Source organism: Danio aesculapii, chromosome 2, assembly GCF_903798145.1.
Source record: "Danio aesculapii chromosome 2, fDanAes4.1, whole genome shotgun sequence".
NCBI classification, from domain to species: domain Eukaryota; kingdom Metazoa; phylum Chordata; class Actinopteri; order Cypriniformes; family Danionidae; genus Danio; species Danio aesculapii.
Genome location: NC_079436.1, coordinates 20937168 through 20960819, shown reverse-complemented (window position 1 = coordinate 20960819; position 23652 = coordinate 20937168). Strand labels below are relative to the sequence as shown.

Below are 23652 nucleotides of genomic sequence, written 5' to 3'. Positions count from 1 at the left end.
ATCAGTTATTCCACTCAGTAATCCATTAGTCTGACTCTTAATTGCTGAATAAAAACCCCAATGACTGTATTATTAATGCATTACTAATAAATGTGGGGCCTTCTGTGGGATTATGGAGGGGATTTCACGAGTCTAGTTTTACCTTTTATTAAAACAATAACAACATTTTACTCCACAAACTTAAAACACTTTGATTGATTGATTGATTGATTCATTTTCTTTTCGGCTTAGTCCCTTTATTAATCCGGGGTCTACAGCGGAATGAACCGCCAACTTATCCAGCATATGTTTTACGCAGCGGATGCCCAGCGGAAGCCGCAACCCATCAACTGACCCAGTCGGGATAAAGTTCTCAGGAGGTCCACACAGCCAAAATCAATAAGTTTGACCTCCAGGGTTTCCACATTCACCAAGAAGTTCGGCATCTTGATGTCATGATGGAAGACCCCCCGAAAACAACAGCAGCTTCAACAACCTGATGCATAAAATAACAAACCGTCTCCTCACAGAAGAGGCTGTCACAATGCAGCCAAAAAGGTGCATATCCATACTAGGTGAGGGCCACTCCAAAACCATGAGACATTGATCAGGATGGTCTTGCCAATCCAGAAGCTGTATGATGTTGCTACTTCTGGGCTCTTGATTGACCAACAATGTAAGGGCCACTTCAAGGGGAACTGAACTGGAATGGTCAGGCAAAGAACATTTTTATCATGGTTAGATGGAAGTGGTTTCTCAAATAAGTATTTAGTCCAGTCTTTTTGTCTACTGAAATATTTACACTCCATCATTTAAACTGAATTATTATCAATTGCAGTTGCAGACAAAGCAGAAATCAGACAGAGAGTCTTCTAAGACTGATTTTCATTCACAGTGGGTCCCTTCAAAAGCAGAGCTGCATCCTTCACCCATCTTCTTTGCCGATGGAGTATTTGTTGTGACCTCTGCTATATGTCATCACACTAACCTCTGGGCTATTGTCACTGACTCCTACAGAGAAGTTTGACCTAAAGAAAGGATCTGCAACCATCTCAATTCCTCATCTTTTTTTTGTCTGTTGGTTAAAGTCTTAAATTTCTTTAAATCATCTTGTAGCTATAATAACACGTATCACATCACAGAATTAAGGCATTTATCTGTATTTTTACAATATGTGATGTGTAATTTTATATTGTGCTTAAATGATGATAAGATGTTGATGAGACATTCAGAGCCAAGCCATTTACCTTTAGTGCTCCTGTTTGAATTTTCTTTCCCCATTTCTACCTTCCTCAGCGATAATCACCAAAAATGTGCCATGTGCTCGGTGGGAGTCAGTGCTATGGGCCACAACAGCTACATTTAAATCTTGAGGGGGGAAATGCACAGGGTTTTGCGTTCAGATCAATAGAATGTGCTATTTTTTTTTCCAATTTCATAGATACAGATATGAACGTTTTCATTGAGTTAATAGTTTTTAAACACTGATTTCAATAAAAAAAAAAAAAAACATTTTTAGGGGTGATTATTTGTAATCTTTTTTTTTTTGTCTGCTATTGGCTAAAACTAAATTAAAGTAATTTAAAGCAGAGTTAACATAAAAACAGAATTAATTCATTTAAAACTAATTAGGTTTGAGTTCTGCTTAATTTAATTAGTTTATAAGTTACCATAAGTAACCACAAGTAACTTTTTTTTAAAAAAATTATGAGTTAAACTAACTCATTATATTTAGTGATTTTCACTGTTGGGATTTACAGTGTATAGCAGTTCAGTAATATTTAATGACATCCTATATATTTTGGACGCATGTTCTTCGACTTCCATTTGTATTACCGGTCACAATTTACTAATAAAACACTTTATACACAAATCTTCAGGTTTGCTTAATAAATCAACACAAAAACCCCCAAGCTTTGCATTCATTTATTTTTCAAAAGGACCATACAATATAAAAGGAATATTTTATAAGGCAGTTGGTAAACTAGTTCATCATTTTTGCACTTAATCAAACGATTGATTGGCATGATGCAGACTCAACATTCACTTGGAATGGTCAATGAACAAGTGGAGACTTCCTTCCGTTGTTTACATATGGCTTCAAGTATGGCGAAAATAAGTGAACCACAGTGGAAGCGAAATTCTCCATAGCAGCTTGAACTCCAGCTGCTGTGTTTGGTGGGAATTGTGAGAAAACACAAACACTTGTGTGCGTCTCCGAGGTTTGCTTGATCATCAGCACCTGACATAAAGTCTGAGTTCAAAGTATGAGATAAGAAACGATGTTAATCACGTTGTATGACTGGTAAAACACTTCAAAATGATGCGATATGCAAAACATACACGAGTGTTTCACTGACAATTCTAATAATACTCAACGTTATACAAAATTAATTCACTGTTTTTGTAAAGAGTACAAAAACACTAGTATTGATCAACCATTATGACAATTAAAACGTTTTTTGGCAACTTAAGAAAAGTTATTCCCTTTTTTGTTTCTTTGAACGTGATCCTGGTGTGATATGAAGCAATGGAGATCCTAGAAACCGCATAAGCAACTGAAGGGACTGTGGAGAAAAATAAGAGCTTGATCACAAGAAACTGAGCTGGAAATCTCTCTCTCGTGAAAAGCACAGGCGTTCAGATTCAGCTCAAAACGAATATATTATGCATTGCATGCAAGCAGGGAAAAAGCAAATACTGATGTTGGCGTTCTTTCATAAACCAGCTCTGATTATGCTTTGAGAAAGGAGCAGATAGGCTTGATCCCACCACGCTAATTGTGACTTTTTAATCTAATAATTAAAAATGTATTATATATGAATTCCTAGTTTATGTATTGCAATAATGAATTTCATAAAAAATAAGGGCAGAATTTAGAGAAATAGACTCAGTAATGTGTAAAAAATAAACTAATTATACTCGGAATAGTAAAAAATAATTGCAAAAGAAAAAAAAAAGCAAGATATAAGAAATAACCCTGGATTTTAAGAAATTGCTTTACTGCAAAAATGCTTTTCTTGCTTAGTTTTTGTCTTGTTTCTATATTTTGATGTATTATTTCTGAAAAAGACAATATTTTTTGCTTGTCTAGAAAATGCTTCTTGATTTAAAGGACACCTGTGATGAAAATCATCTTTTGTAAGCTGTTTGAACAGAACTGTGTGTAGGTATAGTGTGTTCACTGTCGTATTGGAGTGATATAAAAACAAGTGACACCGCAATGTGACGTAGGAGTGCGGTTTCCCCGACCACCAAATTGATTGACAGGAGCCATGTTTCTATAGTTACATGTATACACATGTCCACCAAACATTTTTTTTTGCAAATAAACTGGGATTCAAAACTGGGAAAACATTTTTAAAACAGAGCATGTTTGTAATAAAGGTCGCAAGGTGTCAGTAAACGCTAATATGTGTGTGTGTGTGTGTGTGTGTGTTTGTAGCGCAAACGGCATTTGTGTGTGACTCATCATTTCAGAAAGGCTTTAATAAACTCCTAGAAAAAAGTATTTTTGACTAATGAGCTTTATTTCAGCTTCATCTGAGTCCGTCTCTGTCACTGACTGCTGTTTATCTGACGTAACGCATGATGAGAAGCAGACACGGGAACGGTGGGCAGAGAGAAGCAGCTCATTTGGATTCACAAGCTACAACAGCTACAGTGTATTCAGGCACCAACATGGGCAGATTCTGGAGACTATAATAAATAATCTGATAGGTGTTTTGAGCTGAAACTTTACAGACACATTCTGGAGACACCAAAGGCTTATCTTACATCTTGTAAAAGGGGTACAATAGGTGCCCTTTAAGAATTGTTAGATATTTAGACTAGAAACAAGACAAAACCTCTAAGCAAGAAAAGGAAATCAACTCTGAACAAAACAATTCTAATTAATAAAAATCTGAATTGTGAGAAAAAAAAAGTATAATTTTTTATTTTAAATTTTCCTTATTAATTTTTTCTGTGGTGGAGACAGGCTTCTAGAAAACGAAATATTAAGTAAACATCCTACATAAAAGTAAAGCTTGATCACTTTCAACCAAAAATGTCATTCTGTCATGATTTTTTAACCCTCATGACTTTCCAAATCTGTAGAAACTCATTCATCGTTTTATTGGAATGTTATTTGTACACCAGTGATCTTCAGGGAAAAAAAATCTTCCTCAGACGACAGGAAGGAACAACTTTAGGGCTATTTGGAATGACTTTAAGGTCAGTAAATGGTGACAGAATGCCCATTTTTGGTTGAACTATTCTTAAAAAAGCAGGAATTTCATAGTACCTTCATCACATGCTATTGTAACAACATGACTGTGTAGCGCTTTAGTCATGTGATCACACATACTGTTTGTTCTGTTATATTGAAAGACTCTACAAGCATGGGAATTAAGTATGTGAAGTGGACAAATGTCTGTGCTTAGTATATATACTGAGGTCAACAATAAGATTTTTCCCCCCATCACCTTTCTGTTAGTATAGCATAGATCCAAGGTGCTTATTTTTGCTGCAACTCATCCAAATGGGACTGTAAATGTTTGATCGTTTTAAGAAAAAGTGAGCGACTGGACATCCTCCACAGTTTGGCAGTGTGGGCAGAAAGCAGACCACGAGGGCTTGTGCCAGCCAGTCCCTCTGCCAAATCCTGCCAATGAACGTTACACCGTCTTCCTGGCTGTCAGGACTCGGACTATGGAGCCCACGCCACCTGCGGACAGAGCCTTACACAGACACACACAGACAGAGCGTTTGCCTTTGATCTAACAGTTTCTGCAATACAAGTCACTTTTAGAGACTTTTTTTTAATTGCTTCAAATGTGCAAACATATTTAAAAAAATATATATATATATTTATATATTTTGAATTGAGAAAATCTGTTCCAGATATAATAATAATAATTATAATAATTATTAGAATCAGAAATTAGATATGGACAATTTTTTTTTAAATGAAATGAAATATCAAGATTGGTGCATCACTAGTTTCTATTCTTTCAAAATAAAGTTAAAATCTATCATACATCAGAGTACATGATATCTGAAAGTAATAATAATAATAATAATAATAATAATAATAACAATAAATTATTTTTATAAATTTTACTTTTTCACAGAATGATCATTAACGATCTACTTTAACATGTTAATGTTAAATGTGATAATATTAGCAAATTAACATGCTAATGTCAGGAATGATGGTGAAAAATAGATTTTTTTTAAAAACCTAATTATATTCATATTATACTTGATTTCATTTGTAAGTCACTTTATAAAATAAAAAAGATTAAATAAAGAAATAAAAAAAGAAATAGAAAGAAATTAAAATTATTACAAAACTTAAGAGTTGTCAAAAATATCGACTTTTGTTACCAATCAATACTGAAATTTAAAAACTGACCACTTCCTGCTAACATTTGAACATGCTCTTAAAGAGATGGTTCACCCAAAAAAGACAATTTTGTCATTGTTTACTAACTATCTGTTTGGGTTTATTTCTTCTGTTGAGCACAAAGAAAATATTTTAAAGAATGCTGGAAACCGGTAACCATTGACTTACATAATGTTTCTTTGTCCAACAATGGAAGTCAATGGTTAGAGGTTTCAGCTTTCTTCAAAATATCTTTTTTTTTTTGTTTTCATGAGAAGAAAGAAACTCAAACAGGTTTATCACCACTAGAGGATGATATAGTAGTGAGTAAAATTTCATTTATGGGTGAACTGTCTCTTTAAACACACCTGATTGGCCATTGAGTTCACATGCTCAACAGAAATGACTGTGATTGGCTCTAAAGGTCATCGCTTCATGACATTTCTATTAGTAAATTTCAGTATCAGTTGGTACTGAAGCCGATACTTTTGACAACTCTAATTAAAAATGTATCTAATTATTATAATTAAACATAATTAAGTATAATTAAATATCATTAGTATTTATATAATTACAAAAATACTAAAATTGGGGGAAATGGAATATAGAAATATTACAATCAGGAGAAATACTATTATATTAAGTTGGTGCAACCTATTTTCAGGAAAGTACAGTAAATGATAACTGAATTATGTTTTTTTTGGCAAACTATTTATTAAGATGTTACCTTTTCATGCCACTGAAGCAGGATGGCACTGCTGTTGTCTGAGGGTCTTTCGAAGCCCTTGTAGATGTATTTCATGAGCAGATCTACTCCAGTCTTATCCAGAGACTGAACAGCCTTTTCTATATCGCTGGCCTTAAAAGAGCTGAGCACTTTCAACACCAGGCCTTCAGCCCGATCCTGCACAAACACACAAACTCATCAGCAACTCATATACATATATATATATATATATATAAATATTTAATAAGACTTTAAATACTTCATTGCTATATGTGTATTTTTACGTATATATTTAAGTTCACACACCAAAAAATCTTGTCCAGCATATTAATATCAATAGTACATGTGAATTCCAAATTTAAAATGTTTATCTAGCTAGCTTACATTGTTATTCATAAAGTGAATAATCAACCATCCGTGAATAATAGTTATGAAATACAAATTTAATCATTTAAAAAATAAGAAATATTTATTGAAGTTTATTTTATTGTGAAAAGTTGTCATTATGTGAATTTATTTATGAATATGCATTTTAATATTTTAATATTCAACATATTATTTATTAAACACAGAGTAATCATCATAATTATTAGCAATATTAATATTATTTCAAACCTTCATGCTTAATATCAAGCAAATCACGAATAACTGATCACATGTCATTATGTAAATTAATTTATGAATATGCATTTTAATATTCTAATAATATATTCTATGTATTCTCTATCAAATACAAACAGAGTAATTATTATCATTATTAATAATATTATTTCAATCCTATATGCTTAATATCTAGCAAATTACAATTAACAGAAATGGTCATGGAGATTTGAAGTTGAATATATTGATGAAACTTTGGAGACGGTTGAAGATGTTAAAAGTTGAAATGGTTTGAGAGACTTCAGGCGGGTTTTTACGATGAGCTCACCTTCACATTCTGGTTTTTGGTGTTGATGGGTGGATTCTTCAGCACTGCCTGCAGGGCTCCCATCAGGTTACCTGTGTCTCGCGCTAAGGAAACTTATAATCTAACAGATCGCCTTTAATAACATTCACTCTCAAATGATCTCGACAACAGCATAAATATAAGCTCTGAATAATTAAGGCAAGACACTGCAGACAAAACCAGGCAGTTTCATACCCACATTTAATCTATATGGTTTTGTTATTTGTAATCTAAGATAAAGTAAACATGCAAAATGCAGTTTTTCCACCCGACTCAACTGAAGTGCTGATCTATATTATATGTGACCCTGGACCACATATGGATCAGTTATGTGTCAAGTTTTTTGAAATTGAGATTGAATGCTGAATAAATATGTTTTCCATTGACATATAGGGGAATATTTTGCCATAACTATTTTAACATCTGGAATCTGAGTGTTTCAAAAAATAAATGTAAAAAAAGTTATTACAAAGGATAGGGAGGTCAAAAATATCGACTTCGTTACCAATCAATACTGAAATTTAAAAACTGACCATTTCCCGCTAACATCTGAGCATATTCTTAAAGAGACCCAAAAATGAAAATTCTGTCATTGTTTACTAACCATTAACTAAACAAAAACCTGTTTGGGTTCATTTCCTATGTTAAACACAAATGAAGATATTTTAAAGAGTGCTGGAATCCTGTAACTACTGATATCCATAGTGTTTGTTTCTCCAACAATGGAAGTCAATGGTTACAGGTTTTAGCTTTCTTCAAAATATCTTCTGTGTTCAACAGATAAAAAGAAACTCAAATAAGCCACTTTATAAACACTAAAGCAGGGGTGCAAAAAGTCCTGGACTGTTTCTCAATATGCGTTCTTCAGCGATCTTGCGTCCTCGTGTAACGCACCGAACTCACTCTAGAAGTCCCAGAAGTCATTGCGACTGGAGGTGGGAAGCGCAGCATTTTATTTAGATTTATTTATTTATTCCTTAAATGAAACGGTGAATATAAACATTACCGTGAAAATTTTAATAAAGGAATAAACACATTAAGGGTGTTAATTTGCTGAAATTTGTATCAAAATCTGTTTTATTTATATTGTGCAACATATATTAGTAAGGTTTTTATGCATAGTATATATTGTGAAAAGGGGAAAAACAATACATCGTCGTATGAATGCTGTAATGTTTAAATCGTTTTCCATTAAAAACGCGTGAAGGTCATGTGACCATCAGGAAGAACGCAGCATCTTATTTCTCACATGATGCGTTCTCTGTTCTTGTGGTCTCTCGAGGACACCTGGCAAAACTGGTCTTCACAAGAGCGCAAGTCTGTTCTCTGTGTTCTTGAAATTGAGAAACAGCCCTGGAGTCCTGGAGGGCCGGTGTCCTGCAAAGTTTAGTTCCAACCCCAATCAGACACACCTGGGCTAACTAATCAAGCTCTTACTAGGCTTTCTACAAACATCCTTGCACGCGTGTTGAGGCACCCTCCAGGACCGAGTTTGGACACCCCTTCACTAGGGAATGAGAAAAGAGTGAGAACATTTTCATTCATGGGTGAACTGTCCCTTTAAACACATCTGATTGGCCGTTGAGTTCACATGCTCAACAGAAATGACTGTGATTGGCTCTAAAGGTCATCGCTTCACCACATTTCCATCAGTAAATTTCAGTATCAGTTGGTACTGAAGCTGACACTTTTGACAACCCTAACGAAACATGTATTTAACTATTATAATTAAACATAATTACAATAAATAAATAAAATATAACAGTTATTAAATAATAAAACCTAATAAATAAAAAATATTGAGAAAAAGCGGTCTTATTTAAGTGCTTAGCAATGCACATTATTAATCAAGGTAATTTATTAATCACATTAAGTTTAGAAATATTTTCAGTAGGAAATAAACAAAGAGTGTCTTCATGGAAGATTATCTTTACTCATTATTATTTTTAGCATAAAAGAATCAGATTATTTTGATCCATGTAATGTATTTTGGGCTATTGCAAAATAATAATAATATTATTATTAATAATAATAGATACCCATAAGAATGGTTTTGTGGTCCTGGGTAACACATGTTGTACAGCTCAGTGGTCTTGCCTTTAAAAAGCACATCAAACGACAACCGGAAATGGGTGGCATCCGGAAGTGTTTCTACAGCAACCCCATTCTAAGGAATTACTGCCCTATCTAAAAGGCTAATCTTTATGAAAGGTTCTTTTCAAAGATTACAACCGTAGTTTACTATTTTAAAGGGACTTCAATAAGCTGGTTACGTGACACAAACTTGTAAAGTCAATGTGAAACGTGCATGTTAGAAATGAATGACTGACTACCACACCCATGTCTGGAGAACAGCACACTAATAATAATACTTAATACAAACAAATAGACACGTGCTTTCTGAAAGCGACTAGTCGAAATGCTGAAGAAAAGTAAGCACATAAAGTGAGCAGCAGGAGCTGTGGAGCTAAAGGATATGATCTGATGAGGGAATCCACCTCTGCCTCATCCGGACCCAGCTGATTTTCTCCGCCGTCCTCCTCGTCCACAAACTTGTTTTCGTCGTACTCGTCAACATCCACCTTCCTGAAGCGGTCGGACACTGTGTTCTTCGACATGGCTGATTCCGCGAGTCTATCAGTCGGGAAATGTGAGTTTGTACAGAGCAGTTTCGGCTCTTTCAGGAAGGAGATCACTGCTCGTTGACTTCCGCATAGAAGCCGCCTAGTGGCCGAACGCAGAAACAACACGTGTTCTCATGAGGCACTCTAGGGGGCAGCAAAGGACAAATAATAACAAAGGCGATTATTATAATTATGACGATGCTGCTGCTACTAGTACTACTATTAATGAAATGAATTATTAATATGAAATGAAATTATGTTCTGGATATCAGTTATAACTAACTGTAACAAAATGTAAACACATCTATCTATCTATCTATCTATCTATCTATCTAACTATCTATCTATCTATCTATCTATCTATCTATCTATCTATCTACCTACCTACCTACCTACCTACCTACCTACCTACCTACCTACCTACCTACCTAGCTACCTACCTACCTACCTACCTACCAATTCAGGGGTGCCCAAACTCAGTCTTTAATTACAGTTTCTGTAAGTGAGACCAAAATGCTGGTTATAAAATTATAAAATAAATCAAATTAAATAAGTATGCATTATACATTAGGATACATTATAAATACAACCTTTAAATACTTTGTTTTCCTCAGTCGCTTTCGTATAGTTCTTAGATCAAAATTGAAATCTGCCAAAGAGTAAATGCATTTCTCAAAACAGCATATAGACATAACAAAACACCATGGATTACCTGCAAAACCCAGTCTCTTGCTCAAAATCCATAGTTCATCTCTCAAAACTAAATTTCCGTGTCAATGAATGTTTCAGTGCCATCAAAATGACCAGTCCTGCTGTCATTGTGTACGGATAAGACAGTCAAATTACTTTTGCATTTTTGGAGGGCTGTTCTGATGTAAACTTTGGCTAATTTTCTTTTGTACTGTAATTTGTTGCCAGATCATTTCAGTTATACAGAGAGTAGAAACGTGAACATAAGACAATCTGCTTTGAGACGCACCTTTATTAGATAAAATCAAGATTCACCTGTGAGAAATGTACAAATTGTAGACAGATTTAAAACAAAATGTCTAATGGAAATGCCTAGAAAAATGCATTATGACCAAATATTATGACAACTTGTTCAGCAATTGTTGTGGGGGTGAGGTTATTCAACAGAGACCAAAATAATACATTTTGATCAACATGACATAAGCAATCGATAATGCAAGAAACAGAGAATTGCACATAATCATTTGCATGGATGTACAAAAGCGTTTACAACCTTTTTCAAAGAAACGAGAAACTGCTTTTCTGATGTGCACAACTGACACAATGATGTGAAGATTGAAGAGGGAGTTTTGAAAATTTCAATTCTGATCTGAGAAATGAACCAAAGCACCTGAGAAAAACTGTAATCCTTTATCCATAATAATTTATGCATTTCAATTCTTATTCAGTTTTCCAGCACTGTATTATGATAATGATGCATTACTGACACCACATTCTTCAGTCAAACATGAGCTAATTCTAAAGGTGAGTCTCTCTGTATAAAACCTCATTTACTCCAGACAGCAGTCCAGCAGATGGATATATAAGATCAAATAATATCCAAGGGTGAAAAAGGTCGTGACTTCATATATGATAATCTTACTGTAAGTGATGCCAGAATGTTCTACCATAAGGAAATCATCATTTTATATGGACAAGACGTCATGGATTACACAGATGTTTCTATTATATTGAGATCTTAATTATTTAGAGGTTTTTGCATCAACATATTATGATCATTATTCATTTGCAAACACAAAATCTCCTCTAAGGATAAAAGATATATTTTAAATCTGCAGTTTACCAAATACTTTTAATGACAAGTTGAAATTTTATTATTATAAATAAAACAAAAACAACCATATATATATATAAACAAAACATATTTTCAATAGGATGATCATTCACACATGCACTATGGCCAATTTAGTTAATCCAATTACCGGTACTGCATGTCTTTAGACTGTGGGGGAAACCGGAGCACCCGGAGAAAACCCACGCCAACACAGGGAGAACATGCAAACTCCAGACAGAAATGCTAACTGGCCCAGCCACGACTCGAACCAGTCACCTTCTTGCTGTGAAGCAACAGTGCTAACCACTGAGCCACCATGCTGCCTGCAATATATTTGTGCAAATACATTAGATTAATCAGTACCAAAGCCAAAACTGGAACTAATCTAAAAAAAAACTTAAGATCACAGTGCAACCAAATTATTAGCAACCAAATAACTAGAGGGGAAATTTTTAATAAAAATTTAATAAACAGGAATACCAAGAGAAACATAAAAAGATTAAATTGAACTGTTTAATCAAAATATTTTGCTTAAATGTGTATTCACTAAAAAATGGATAAAATAATCATAAAAAAGGTAGTACTAATTTATGCAGAGTAATGTGTAAAATGTGTCTGTAATTTTAGCATGACTTTAAGATCAATAATACAACTATGTTAAACTATGATAGCTTTTCAGATAAAGCAAGTTATTCTGCAATCAGGTGATGTGCTTCATCGGGCACGATAATCTTAATAATATCTAACAGCCTAATATATAATAGTTTTGGTTATCATATCGTGTGTGCATGTTTAATATTTGAGGAAATATAATCGCAGAAGATTCTTCTCATGTGTGCGCTGCAATCAAACTTAATTATCGGTTACTGCTGCCTCTGCAATGGCGAGTGGGGTGGCAGAGGGAACTTATTGAAGTGTTAACATCTGTATTTTAACTTATTGGCCATTCTACTGATCAATTCTTCAAGTTTTAGCGGCAAGTTTATTATAGTAAATGCGTTGTGCACATAATTATATTAAAACGTCACAGATGATTCATTAGTATGAAAAACATTTCATTACACTTATACAGTATGCACTACATGTAACATCATATACAGTTATGTGACACATAACTCTTACAAACCATACACACACCTGCAGTGGTGGATGAAGCACCTTATTACAGCACTTCAGTAAAAGTATTAAGTCCTCCATTTAAATCGAACTTGAGTAAAAGTACTTTGTTTTATGTATATTAAAAGGTAAAGGTAGCCTACTGATTGAAGAATGTTTCTCAAGAAAACAATTTCGCTGTATTACACATGAAAATAACAAAAAATGAATGGATATGGCAGATTTCAAGCATTTATTTGAGACTGACCTTTTAGAGCATTTTTAGTTCTGACCTTAATACCGTATAATATTAACATTTCAGTATTAAATGCAAACATTCTGCATTCATAATTGTAACTTGCTTTTAACAACATTGGGAATAGTTCACCCAAATCTGAAAATTTCAACCCAATCTCAGGAGGAAACGTTAACTATTTTATGTAACGTAAATAATTTGTTCAAATTCATATTCAGTTGTACAAAGATGTACAGTTTTTAAAAAGAAGTGTGCCACCAAACCCCACCCTAACTACACTCAGCGGTCATTGGGTGATGAGCAATTCATATTAAAATGTACGAATGAGATCTTACTATTTCATATGAATAAACCACTAAATCGAATAGTTACCAATTGAGATTGCTTTGGAAACCATTTATACACCCTACATCTGTCACTAACCTGTTTGAGTTTCTTTCTTCTGTTCAACACAAAAAAAGATATTTGGAAAAAATGTTTAGAGACCTATAACCCCTGACCCTCATAGTATGGTTACATGTTTCCAACATTCTTCAAAATATCTTTTTTTTTTTAGTAAAACGAAATTCTTAAAGGATTGGAACCACTTAAGGGAGAGTAAATAATGAATATATTATCAATTTTGAGTGAACTATTCATTTCAGAATCAGAATCAGAAAGAGCTTTATTGCCAAGTATGTTCACACATATGAGGAATTTGTTTTCGTGACAGAGCTTCTACAGTGCAACAGAATTACAGAGACAGGACAAAAAACAGATAATAAATATATTTAAAAAAATACAAGTAAGTAGTGAATGCAGTGCCCATACAAGTAAGTAGTGAATTTTAGCCCCCACTGAAAAAAAATGATTCATTGGATTTACTTAATTTTTTTAAGGTAAATGATTGAAAATAATTTATATGGGCTGAATTTAAACAAATTAAGTTAAATGTAATTTGCTTGTTTAAATTCAGCTCATATAAATAGTTTGCAACCACCTTAAAAAAAAATTTGTGAATCCAATGAATCATTTTTTTTCAGTGCAGAGAATCTCCCGTTCTTGGTCCAACCTGTGAGTCCAACTTGTGAATCCAATGAATTTTTAACTGGAGACCAGTTAAAAGCTCCAGATCATTTGAATCATTATGTGTAAACTTGCTCATAATAAATCCTAATAGATCATTTGAATCAGTGTGTTGCTGATTCCAAACAGATTCAGTCAGATCATTCTAACTCATGGGCGATTAATTAAGTGAGATTTATGAACTGATTTAACTGGTTAACTCAAAAGAATGAACAGAGCTATCAGGTCTCTGAGAGGAGGATTATAAATCTAGTTAAAAATAATGAGGAATAACTCTTATGTAGTGGAATAAAAAGTATAATATTATGCTTTGCAATGATTAAAAGGTTTATAAAAGTATACTCTGAAACCAGATCCTTAAAAAAACCCTTTGTTCAGTCTATCAGTTCTGACATCATAATTACACCATTCAAACTGTACAAACCACAAACAGCTAACAATGTTTGAAGGTAACATTTATTTTGGGTTTAAAGAGCAGTCTAACACTTTTTCTTCTATTTTTACCACACAACCAGTCATTCCGGTATCCCAGTTCAGTATTATCAGTGACCTCACATTCTCAGCTCAAACTCAACATTGACATTTATGCTTAAAGGTATAGTACACCAAAAGTAAAAATTGACTCACTATTTACTCCCCCTCGCGTGATTTCAAGCCTTTATGAGTTTCGTTCTTCTGTTGAATACAAAAAAAGATATTTCGAAAAAAAAAACTAAACTGAAAACCTGTAACCATTGACTTCCATAGAAAGAAAAACAACTGAAAGTCAATGGTTACAGGCTTCCAATATTCTTCAATATATCTTCTTTTGTGTTTGGCGGAAGAAAGAAATTCATAAAAGGTTTGACACAGGTAAAGGGGAGTAAATAATGACGAAATGTTCATTTTTGGGTGAACTACGCCTTTAATTGTGAGATGTCTGAATACGAATAACTACACAATACGATATTAAAATAAATAATCTCGCATACACTTTCATAATACAGTTTGTAAACCAATGGAATGATTGTGTGGGAAGTCGGATTTCTGCGCTGTATGTGCCATGATTTTACCACAGATGCGTGCGATATCAACAGCAAAGGAGATTTTCACAACACGTCCCATCATGTCATTATTCGAGTCCTGCGTGGGAGGTGCAAAATGGCATTTCACCTTCTTTCTTTTACCCCCTGGGCAGATGACATTTGTAAGCACAATAAATAAAAAGCAGCCAAATCCAGTTCCGAAGTGATGAATCTTCCGGCTAAAATATGAGATGAGTCCTGTCCTGAAGGCAAGGCTTTTAGTGAACCATCATCCGGTCACAGGCGCGTCACAGTACGACTGAACGCAGACTGAAACCTAGATTGTTTTCTTATCACTTTAGCAGAAACACAAGAAGGAACAGCGTGTCCCGAGGCTCTGAGAGAGTAAATTATTCTCAGAACAGTATTTACAGCTAAAATGTTAAGCGAAAAACACAGCAAGAAGAACACAGCCAGATTTGTAAGGCTGACCTTAGAATGGTTTTGGAAAAAGGTCTACAGTGAGAAAAGGAATGGGAAGTGGTGAATCACAGAGTGACTCTTATATACAAAGCTCCTCACGTGCTCTGATCATCGAGTGTTTGTTTATTGCATTTGTTGGCTAATTTAAGAATGTTTTCAGTAAGAGCGGAGTACTCTGAGCTCTCAGATCGGCTTACGCATTTTACCACATTCAAATCTATTCAACTGAATTTCTCCCAATATCAGTGTAGAAAAGATAAATACATGTCTGTGTTACTGATGCAACATTCCAGACTAATTAATATTTCCCATTTCTTAACAACATTTCAGGCAATCTGATGCCTTCCAGAAAACATTCATTTCGAAATGATCCCACGTCTACTTTAGAATAAACAACCAATGTTTCTGTTAATGCCATTTAAGAAATGTCATTAAACTGTGTTTATTTCATTTTATTTTATATCATTTTAACTAAAACTAAACTCATGAAACTAAAACAAATATTTTTTTAATATAATTTGAACAAAGCTAAAACCATGGACTTACAAAAAAATGCGTCGCTTGATATAAAACAAAAGTAAATCGGCAAAAATTTTTTTACATTTTTTTTTACTTAATCTGAAAGGAATGAAAATTAGTAAAGGGTTTGGAATATTTAGTGTAAATCGAAACTAAATTAACTAAAATAAACAAATAAACAAAAAATACATTTATTAACTAAAATATAAAATTAGATAAAACTTAACAATGAAGTTGGGAAGCAGTGCTGGTATTCATTGAGTTAAATATTGTGAATATTTTGAATTCAATTAATTTAGAAACTTTCTGTTATTTCCTGTACTGTTTTTGTTTTTTTAGTTCATGATTTAGTGTAAGTGTAACACTTTAATATTTGTTAATGCAGTAACTACCATTAACTAATGCCGAGTTCAGACTGCATGATTTTAGCCCCGATTTTGATTCGGCGTCAGGTTTTGAGAAATCGCTGACAAATGCCTGAAATCACAGGCAAATCGGTGCTCGTTCACGCAAGTAACAATCACACAGTGTGAACTATCAAAGACGCGATCTAAAAGAATCGCTGATGAGTCGCCGATGTTCGTGAGATATTTGACATGCTAAATATCTAGAGCTGTCGGCGATCCAAATCATGCCGTGTGAAATGTATTCTGATTGAAAATAACATTGCCGATCACCTACAGCCAATGAGAGAGTAGCATCCACTAGTGTGGGTATCTGCAGACCAGCGGGAGGTTGGGGGAGAAATTAAAAATGCTTATTTTCAGTCTATTTGGACCCAAGAAACGGAGGAAAAACTAGTGGAAATTTGGCAGGAGCACCCGTGTCTGTTTGATGTGTCATCAATATCACAACTGGGTCGAAACAAAAAAATCATGCAGTATGAAACCCCCCGTTGCCGATCCATCTTGCTGTGTAAACAAAGCAGCGACAAAACGTTACACCAGATAGTCATGCAGTGTGAAAACATCCGTAACACAACTACTTTGAAAATCATGCAGTCTGAACTCGGCATAATGCAGGGGTGTCCAAACTCAGTCCCGGAGGGCCGCTCTCCTCCATATTTTAGTTCCAACCCCAATTAAACACACCTGAACCAGCTAATCAAGCTCTTTCTAGGTATACTAGAAACCTTCAGGCAGGTGTGTTGAAGGAAGTTGAAGCTAAACTATGCAGGACATACAGGACATAGCCCTCCAGGACCGAGTTTGGACACCCCTGAACTAATGGAACCTTAATGTAATTATCAATGAGCTATACATTTGTTACATACTTATTAACATCAGGTTTTATAAATACAGCTGTTCATTGTAAGTTCTTGTTAGTGCAGGTACATTAAATATTAACAGATACACCCCTGTAAACGTTTATATAAACATTAATCGATGCTTCTAAGTCTTTTCAGTGTAAGTTCATTTTATAAAACTATAATTAACTATGTTATAAAATATTGCCATTTAGTTTTATTTAGTATACTGGTGTAGCTACCATAGTAAGTTGCATCGTAAGAAGTACAAATAGCTAGTTAAAGGGGACCTATTATGCCCCTTTCTACAAGATGTAAAATAAGTCTGTGATGTCCCTAGAGTGTGTATGTGAAGTTTCAGCTCAAAATACTTCACAAATAAGGTTTTATAACTCTTTGAAACGGACCCTTTTAGGCTTTGACTGTAATTGTGCCGTTTTTAGTGATTGACTCTTTAAATTCACATGAGATTTTGCTTCCAGTCGTCTTTTCAAAAGAAGGCGGAGCTACAAATGCCTGTTTGTCAGCATAGTGGCAGATTAAAAAAACAAGACTAAGGTCCAATGCTAATGAGGGAGATATCCTCACAAAGGGGCGGGGCTTTCTTTTCTGATGACATGTACAAAGGGAGAATGTCAACTTAAGTGTTTCTGCAGACTTTTTGGAGACAGTTTTTATGAAGTGTGATTATAAAAAAATAAATGAATAAATGTTTACTATTAGAAGCTGGTTATATTCACTGACTGTTGCCACACAACTGTGCTTAAACCCCTTATAAAAGTGGTTTTGCATTATAGGTCCCCTTTAAGACTCAAAACTGCTGTGATCATTGTTATTTGAACCACATTGGTTTAAAGTGATAGAACTTTCATTAGCCCCTTTCACACATACATACCTTTCGGGAAAATTACCGGCAATTTTCCGGAAAGGGATCATGTGTGAACAGGCCCTTTTTAAAAATACCAGTAAATTCCTTCCTGGAATTTTCCGGAAAGAGAAGTTGTAACATTACCAGTAATTTGCCGGGACAGACACATTCACGCTGTTTATGAAAATAAAAGTCTTTGAATATTTTTCCAGACACATTTAGCTACTAGATGTTAGTCAGATAACGTTTCTATCTTCCTTCTTAATGCCAACTGTGTAAATAATTAACGCTAAAATGCTTACGATAAACTGCTGTTTGTTTACCTTCAAGCCCTGCTTCAGTTGCTAGACGCATGTGCACGTGAAGCAATGCTCTGGTGAGCGCTAGCACATACAAATATTATGTACATCTCGACATGCAAAAGTGTTCCTCCACATGTTTTCATTGAAGTTGTTCACAATACTTATCCGTCCACAGAATGTGTAATGTCATCAAATGTGTAAACATTTAGCTGCGGTTGGCGTATCTGCCTTTGGATGTCTCTGGGTCAAAGCAGCTACATGAATGCTCTAGCTTCAAATAAAAGTGAAACCATCAACAAAAGCCTGACCCCTTCTATGTTTACAAATACAAGCACAGCCATTTAGAGCTGATTTCTGGTTAATGTTGTCAGAATTTACCGGTATTTTTGGAATGGGAGTGTGAATGGAAAATTCCGGAACGTTCTTGCCTGTGTGAACAGCGCTTTTTTTTATTTACCGGTAAAGACGTACCGGTAAAGAATTTCCGAATATTTACCAGTATCCCTGTGTGAAAGGGGCTATTAATGATGCTGCACAGTATTGGAATAACAACATCTAGTAATTGATTTTTTGGACAATGAACCTCTGGTTGGTGTGAACCCGACATCTCACCTCAAGTGTTCCTGTTGTTATTTTCAAGTAGGAGATGAAAGAATTCAAGAATGCAGCATATAATGATCCTGTAATAAGGTCAATCCAGCCTTGTCTGATGAATCTGCTCACTGATTCTTTATCAGCACCAGTGGACCAATGCAGTCTCACACGTTTGTGTAGCTTTTTGCATAGCTGTCTGTTAGGTGGGTCGTTTCGCAATGCTGTTGTCTCGTTTCAGGAACTTCTTGTTTTCGATTTCACTGAGCGAAAGGGAAACCGAACATCGTGCTGGGTTCTCTCGTCTGAGTAGAATGCTGTCTTTGATGGCTTCTTTGATAACCTACAAAACAAAAGAGTCATGTGGAATGAAGAGCAAAAAGGAACTGCAGTGAAAGCCAGAGATTGAAGAGTAGGACTGACCTCGATGTTGTTAAGCGTATTGAACTCCATGAGGTCATGAAGTCTCTTGAAGGCCTGGTTGTTGTATTGGAAGTTGAAAGTGGAGTATGGAGAGGCTGGCTCGTCAAATATGTCAAAGTCTCCAAACTCTATGTCTTTATCTGAATCTCGGGGAACTCCTTCAAGAAAACAGAGAAGCGAATGGTTCAGTCAGACCGTTTCAATGAATGAATTCACATCATCAGTAAGATACATTTGTGATTAGTGACCTACAAATGCAGAATCTGGTTCCTAATATTTCTGCAATTTAAAATGTCCAACATTTCTTTAAATACAATGCTTTTTTTTTTAAGTTTTAAGAGTTGAATATTATATTAGAGTTTGAATCCCAACATTTCGACATGTGCAGTGTTGCCAGATTGGGCGGTTTTGAATTTGATTGTAAAAAATGGCATAGGTGGGTTGACATGCGTTTTGAAAGAAGGTGAAGTAAAGATGCATCAAAATCTGACTCCCGGATAAATCTGACTCCCATTCGCATGCCCGCAAATTACGCAGTGCCTGCAGTTAAACAAACAGCGGTTTATCATAAAACTTCTATCATTTTTTCCACAATTAACAGCAAGAATAAACATAGAAGCGTTGCCTTGTTGACAAACCAGCATCTCAATGTGTGCAAAAGAATGTAAAATCGCCAAATAGGACAAATTTATGCATTTATGCCATTATGCATCTACCTGAATCCATAATAGGAATCCATGAAGCTGCTGTGGAAGCTGGATGCTTCTGTTGTGTCAAACAAGTCTGCGTTTTGTGAGATGCCAAATGAATTATTTTTAGGCTCACCAGATTAACTGCAGACACATTGAAGCACACTAGCAACTTGATATCCTTAAACTAACATACTGAAACTACAAGTTTGAATCCCAACATTTCAACATGTCCTCAGATCCCATTCACACCTGGTATTAAGATGCATTTTTGTTAGTCTGATAATCACAAGTGGACAACATTAACTGAGGTCTAAATCATTTTGAGCTTGTCCACGTTTGTCAATCGGCATTTTGTGCTGAAATCTGACTTGTATGACTCTTTTTTTTTTTTTAATATGGCCTAAAATTCAGCTTTGTTGCGCATCAATTGTTTTTTGCTCAGGCAGTGTACAAGGGGAATTCATCTCTCCTGATCAGCAATCTTATAATCAGGCATGTCAGAAATTTTGGTCGGCCCCCATGAGGGAAACGCAGAGCTGAATCAGAGCAGATCCTTTAGGATGCTTTGGAAAGCTTAAGTGTCTGAGCCACAACAAATAACTACTGGTGTGCCTCAGGGCTCAGTTCTTGGATCCCTTCTGTTCTCCACCTACTTGGCATCACCAGGACAGGCCATTCAGAAACATGTATTTTCATGTTACTGCTATGCTCTCATTATAGCTTATTGATACAGCAAATGCTCCTTGTCAGCAAATGCTCCTTGTATCTTAGCCTGCCTGACAAACATCACTAGATGAAAAACCATCACATTAAAATTAGACACGTATTCCTATTGAAGCATGCAACATTACTCACTGTTGAAGCTCTTGTTCTATCCAGACTGGATTTTTGCAATGCTCTCTTGGCAAGTCAGTACTATCAAGCCACTGCAACTGATCAGTTGAAAAGTTTAATGGGCCAAAGAAAGTGACATCTCTGTTTATCAGTTTGCATTGGCTTGCTGAAATTCCTAAAACCTTGCCTTTGCACTTGACTCTTTAACACTATGGGCCCTATCATACACCCAGGCGCAATAAGGCGCAAGATGTGTGTGGCGCGATTTGTTGCTATTTACAGACCAGCGCAACTGTAATTTCCATGTTTTGAGCCATGTTGTTTAAATAGCAAATCTTTTAGCACCACTTTGTGGACTCATGGGTGTGCTGGTCTAAAAAGAAGGAGTGTTAGGGTGCGTTGTTGATGCACTGCTATTTTGAGGAACTGAATTAGACTGTACCATTGACCAACTAAAAGCTGGTTTATAGTCCAGCGCAGAGCGCGTTAGTTATGCGCCTATGCAGTTCTAAACGCTTACACGTTTACACGACAATCTCCATGTGTATAGTATTATTTATTATATGCATATTTATATTTGTTTTATAAAAACAGGTTGAGATTTGTTCACCTGTCGGGTTTGGGAGACATATGCATCACCATACGGGGCATAAGAATAGGACGTGGGATTGGATATAACTCAATTTTTTGACCACACTTCGTTATTATTGTGCATTTGTTCATCTGCTGGAAATTAGAACTGAACCACAGTCTTCAGTGGATTGAGTACAACACTGTTTCCTTATCCATTAAGGAGTAAAGAGTAAAAGTAAAGAGAAGTAAATAGGCCGAATGGAGGAGGCTCATTCTTTAGTCTTGCTGCAGATGCTCTGTTTAACTGTTTTCTCACTAGTGAAACATTTAGCTAATCCACTTACAAAGTCCACCATGTAAATAGCAAATGCACCATGGTATGATGCAACTGACTTTTAAAGGGAATGAGAGATGAGACTGGTTTAAAGCACATTGTGCTCAAAACACACCCATAACTCGTTAAAAGAATAACCCTGTTAGACCATGCGCCAGGGTGCAAACCACATTTTTCTGTCCTTAAAATAGAAAAAGTGGATTCGGACATGCCCTTATTGCTTTTGCGCCATCTGCTTTAGACTTTGCGCCAAGATCGCTAAAATATAGCCCTATAACTTCCTATGCTATTTCTATTCTATCTACTTATTTTTCTTCATTTATTTATAACCCCCCTCCATAAAACCCTGCACTGTTTTAGACTAACTGCTACTTGTCACAGGACATGCTTTTTGGTTGATACTGTATAATTGCTTCTATTGTCTTCATTTGTAACTTTGTTTGTAACTAATCAACCTTAATGACATTAACTGAGAACTATTACTGTTTAGACATTTGTAGGTCAGCAAAATTTAGCTTAGGTTACAGTTTTTAAAATATCCTTTTTACAGTGTTTTTATACATTAAGGCAGTAATAAAGTGCTGCTATATCGTTCTCGCTAGCCTATTTAATCATGCTTTTCCACTCCATGATATGACATATTTCGGTTCGGATATGGCGCATTAAGCTTTTCCACTCCTTTCTATACCGAGTACCTGGTACTTTTTTAGTACCACCTTGGATGATGTTCCAAGAGTGCCGTACCATTACCAAACATGACATATACACACTGCTTATCACAGATTGGTCTAAAGGAATCGTCACTACCAGTGTCAACACCAGTGTCATTAGATTTGTGCCACAAAACAACAAACCTGCTTTATTTAAATAATCAGCAGCAGTCACTAAACCACCACAAGAAAAAGACACCTGAAATGGCAGCATCGTTGTCAGTAGAAAAGGTCTAGACATTCCTCTAATTAGTAGCAATCACACCCACTTTAAGCGGTACTTAACTGCAATGGAAATGCAAACTGAACTGAGCAAAACCGAACCGAAGCAAGCCTAGCTGTGCTAAACCATACTGTACCACACAGTGGAAAAGCAGCTTTTGCATAAAATCTCACCAGGTGCTTTAAAGCTCCGGAAGTTGATGTTGGCCAAGACAAAATGAATGATGGTGGGACAGTTCTTGTCTCCTTTAGCAGGTTTGAACACATAGCACTCTTTCAGACCCTCTCGGTCGAACACTTTCGAATCAATCTTCGGGAAGGGCAGCTTATTCATACGGGCCCATTTTTCAGCCAGCAGTAACTCCTAACACAGACAAACAAGGACACAATTAGACAAAAAACCTACAGAAAACTAAAGAAAAGATGTCTTTGTTCTCTTATAATAGAATACGATGTTGTCTAGGAATTTTTATAAACTTTATGATTAAAAAGTTGTATAAAATTGATGTTACATCTTAACATTAAAACAGAAAACAGCTATTTTAAGTTTAAATCGTATTTTATAATTGAATCTATTGAATCTTTGTACTGTTTTTAATCAAATAAATGCAACTTTTTGTTATCAACCTTAAATGTTTAAATTTATCTGACATGCTCATCCAACTAAACATAGAAAAAACTGAAACTATGAAACCAATGAAGGCAGAATTCTGTTTTCTTCATTTTTACTGACACCACAAACTGCATTGTGCGTTTGAATTCTTTCTGCTGTAAATCCACTTTTAAATACATTCTTCAGATGTCAGACACTCACTTTGAAGGGTGGGCTGGAGTCACTGGGTCGGGCTGAGAAGTCGAATGAAATAATGAGGTCGACTCCTCTCTGAGACCGCAGAATGAGAGGATAAGGCAGGTTGAAGGTCAAGCCGCTGTCCACCACATGGATTTTCTTGCTCTTCACATCCAGAGGCTCGTAGATTCGCTCGA

At 35.3% G+C, this 23652-nt stretch overlaps 2 protein-coding genes across 2 annotated transcripts in view; both read right to left on the bottom strand.

Annotated features, from left to right (window-relative positions):
• Positions 1-1890: 1890 nt before the first annotated feature.
• Positions 1891-9739, bottom strand: arpc5a (actin related protein 2/3 complex, subunit 5A). Its single transcript, XM_056474590.1, has 4 exons — positions 9500-9739; positions 7003-7076; positions 6075-6251; positions 1891-4700 (listed from the first exon to the last, which is right to left on the bottom strand). Exons 1-4 carry the CDS (start codon positions 9636-9638, stop codon positions 4638-4640), a joined length of 453 nt encoding a protein of 150 aa, XP_056330565.1. The 5' UTR covers positions 9639-9739; the 3' UTR covers positions 1891-4637.
• Positions 9740-14302: 4563 nt separating this feature from the next.
• The window catches only part of pla2g4aa (phospholipase A2, group IVAa (cytosolic, calcium-dependent)), a 37283-nt gene continuing 27933 nt past the window's right edge, over positions 14303-23652 (bottom strand). The window contains exons 16-19 of the mRNA XM_056474589.1: positions 23480-23652; positions 22840-23029; positions 19301-19458; positions 14303-19220 (exon numbers count right to left, since the gene is read on the bottom strand). Coding sequence (XP_056330564.1) covers positions 19080-19220; positions 19301-19458; positions 22840-23029; positions 23480-23652 — 662 coding nt within the window. The 3' untranslated portion in view covers positions 14303-19079. The remainder of the gene's footprint in view (positions 19221-19300; positions 19459-22839; positions 23030-23479) is intronic.

What these genes read in the sequence shown, in the direction of transcription:
- arpc5a (XM_056474590.1), bottom strand. Translation starts at nt 9,638, where the DNA reads ATGTCGAAGAACACAGTGTCCGACCGCTTCAGGAAGGTGGATGTTGAC. An exon ending in GGTGGATTCCCTCATCAGAT is followed by an intron (nt 7,077 to 9,499) that starts CATATCCTTTAG and finishes TAGCGCGAGACA; the next exon opens with CAGGTAACCTGATGGGAGCC. An exon ending in TGCTTCAGTGGCATGAAAAG is followed by an intron (nt 4,701 to 6,074) that starts GTAACATCTTAA and finishes TGTCTGTGTAAG; the next exon opens with GCTCTGTCCGCAGGTGGCGT.